At 62.1% G+C, this 1,572-nt stretch overlaps 1 protein-coding gene across 1 annotated transcript; it reads right to left on the reverse strand.

Moving 5' to 3' along the window:
• Window positions 1-380: 380 nt before the first annotated feature.
• On the reverse strand, window positions 381-1,282 carry LOC136351583 (uncharacterized). The gene is made up of 2 exons (XM_066303762.1): window positions 821-1,282; window positions 381-596 (listed from the first exon to the last, which is right to left on the reverse strand). Exons 1-2 carry the CDS (start codon window positions 1,280-1,282, stop codon window positions 381-383), a joined length of 678 nt encoding a protein of 225 aa, XP_066159859.1.
• Window positions 1,283-1,572: the final 290 nt, after the last annotated feature.

Genomic DNA, 1,572 nt, shown 5'->3' on the forward strand with positions numbered 1-1,572 from the left:
GAGATCCGCCACATCGAAGTCGATCCGCTCGGTGCGGAAGTTTTTGGAGTCGCCGAAGGTTATCGGGAGCTCTACGTGGCCAAGCGGCCACGTGTGCCCCGGAGTAACGCCAATGATAGGGAGCGACGGCTGGAGCTTCATCCCCGGGGCCTTGAGCGCGTCAAAGGCAGCCGGGGAGATGATGCTCAGACTGGCCCCCCCATCCACCAGCACACGCTTCATCTTGACATTGTGGATAGTCGGGGAGACCACCAGGGCCAACTTCCCTCCCCGAGCGAGCACCGTCGAATGGTCGCTCTGGTCGAACGTGAGCTTCACCTCTGACCAACGCGCCTTCCGGACCGCTTCGTGCATGGGAACGGCGGCCAGAAGCTCTCGCCTCATGGCCTTGAAGCCTTGGCAAAAGGTGTGAGCGCAAGCCCCCCTCCCCTCCCGTCGAGCGTGACGACGGTCCCCTGAGGTATCTGGAAGTCCAGATCCTCACTGTCTCCGCCATCATCGGCGGGGGCATTGTTCTTGGCCTCCTCTCGCCGGTCACCGGTTGAGGTCGCGGGAGCTTTGCCCTCCCGTCGACCCTGCTGCTTCTCCTCATCGGCCTTTCAGAACCGCTTGGCCAAATTCTTGACCGAGCGGCAGTCGGCGAGACTATGGCGGTAAGTGTTGTGGACCGAGCACCACTTGTCCGCCGACCGGCCCTCGCCGGAGGGAACAGTGGGGCTTGGCTTATCGCCGGTGGCCTTTCCTTTGCACGGGGCCCATGCGGGCCCATCTGCCGCAAGGACATGGCCCTCGTCATCGAAGCAGGCTGGTTTCCTTTTGCCTCTCCTATCTCGCCGCTTGGAGCGGGGGCAGACTCGGGGGTAGCCGCGGCCGCCGCACCGGTGCTGGGAGAGTTCCAAGCCCACGCCTCCTCCTTTTGGGCCACCTTGTCCGCCAGCTCGAAGAGCTCGGCGGTGGTCTTGGGCTCCTTGGAGGCTATCTTCTCCAGCATGCAATTATGCCGCACGCCGTTCCGGAATGCATATACAACCGCGTGAGCTGGAATGCACGGAATAGTGTTGCGGACCTGACAGAAGCGCTGTATGTACGAACGGAGGGACTCGTCGTCCTTCCGTTGTACAGCGTGTAGGTCCGTCTCTTCCCCCGGACGGGGATATGTGCCCTGGAAGTTCGTAATGAACTGCTGGCACAGATCCTCCCAGGAGTGAATGGAGTCGGGGGGCTGGGTCATCAACCAACCACGCGCCTGACCCTTGAGGGTCATGGGAAAGTAATTCGCCATGACCCGGTCATCACCCCCTGCAGCCACGATAATCGTGGTGTAGATCTGGAGGAACTCGGAGGGATTGATGCTACCATCATACTTCTCCGTAAGGTTGGGGCGAAACTTCGGGGCCACCGGACATTCCGGAGACTCGCCACAAAGGCCCTACAACCTGTCCCCCCAGGGGTGAGCGTAGGGGGAGGGCCGCCTCGTGAAGGGGAGCGTGGCACTCTAAATGAGAAGGCGCCTTCCCCCATGCGGGCAGCTCGGCGCTCGTCCCGGCGTCGCTCAATGTTGATTCGAGCGTC

The sequence above is a fragment of the Oryza sativa genome, chromosome 8 (genome assembly GCF_034140825.1).
Source record: "Oryza sativa Japonica Group chromosome 8, ASM3414082v1".
Lineage (NCBI taxonomy): Eukaryota > Viridiplantae > Streptophyta > Magnoliopsida > Poales > Poaceae > Oryza > Oryza sativa.

What these genes read in the sequence shown, in the direction of transcription:
- LOC136351583 (XM_066303762.1), bottom strand. Translation starts at nt 1,282, where the DNA reads ATGGCGAATTACTTTCCCATGACCCTCAAGGGTCAGGCGCGTGGTTGG. An exon ending in CAAGCGGCGAGATAGGAGAG is followed by an intron (nt 597 to 820) that starts GCAAAAGGAAAC and finishes CGGTTCTGAAAG; the next exon opens with GCCGATGAGGAGAAGCAGCA.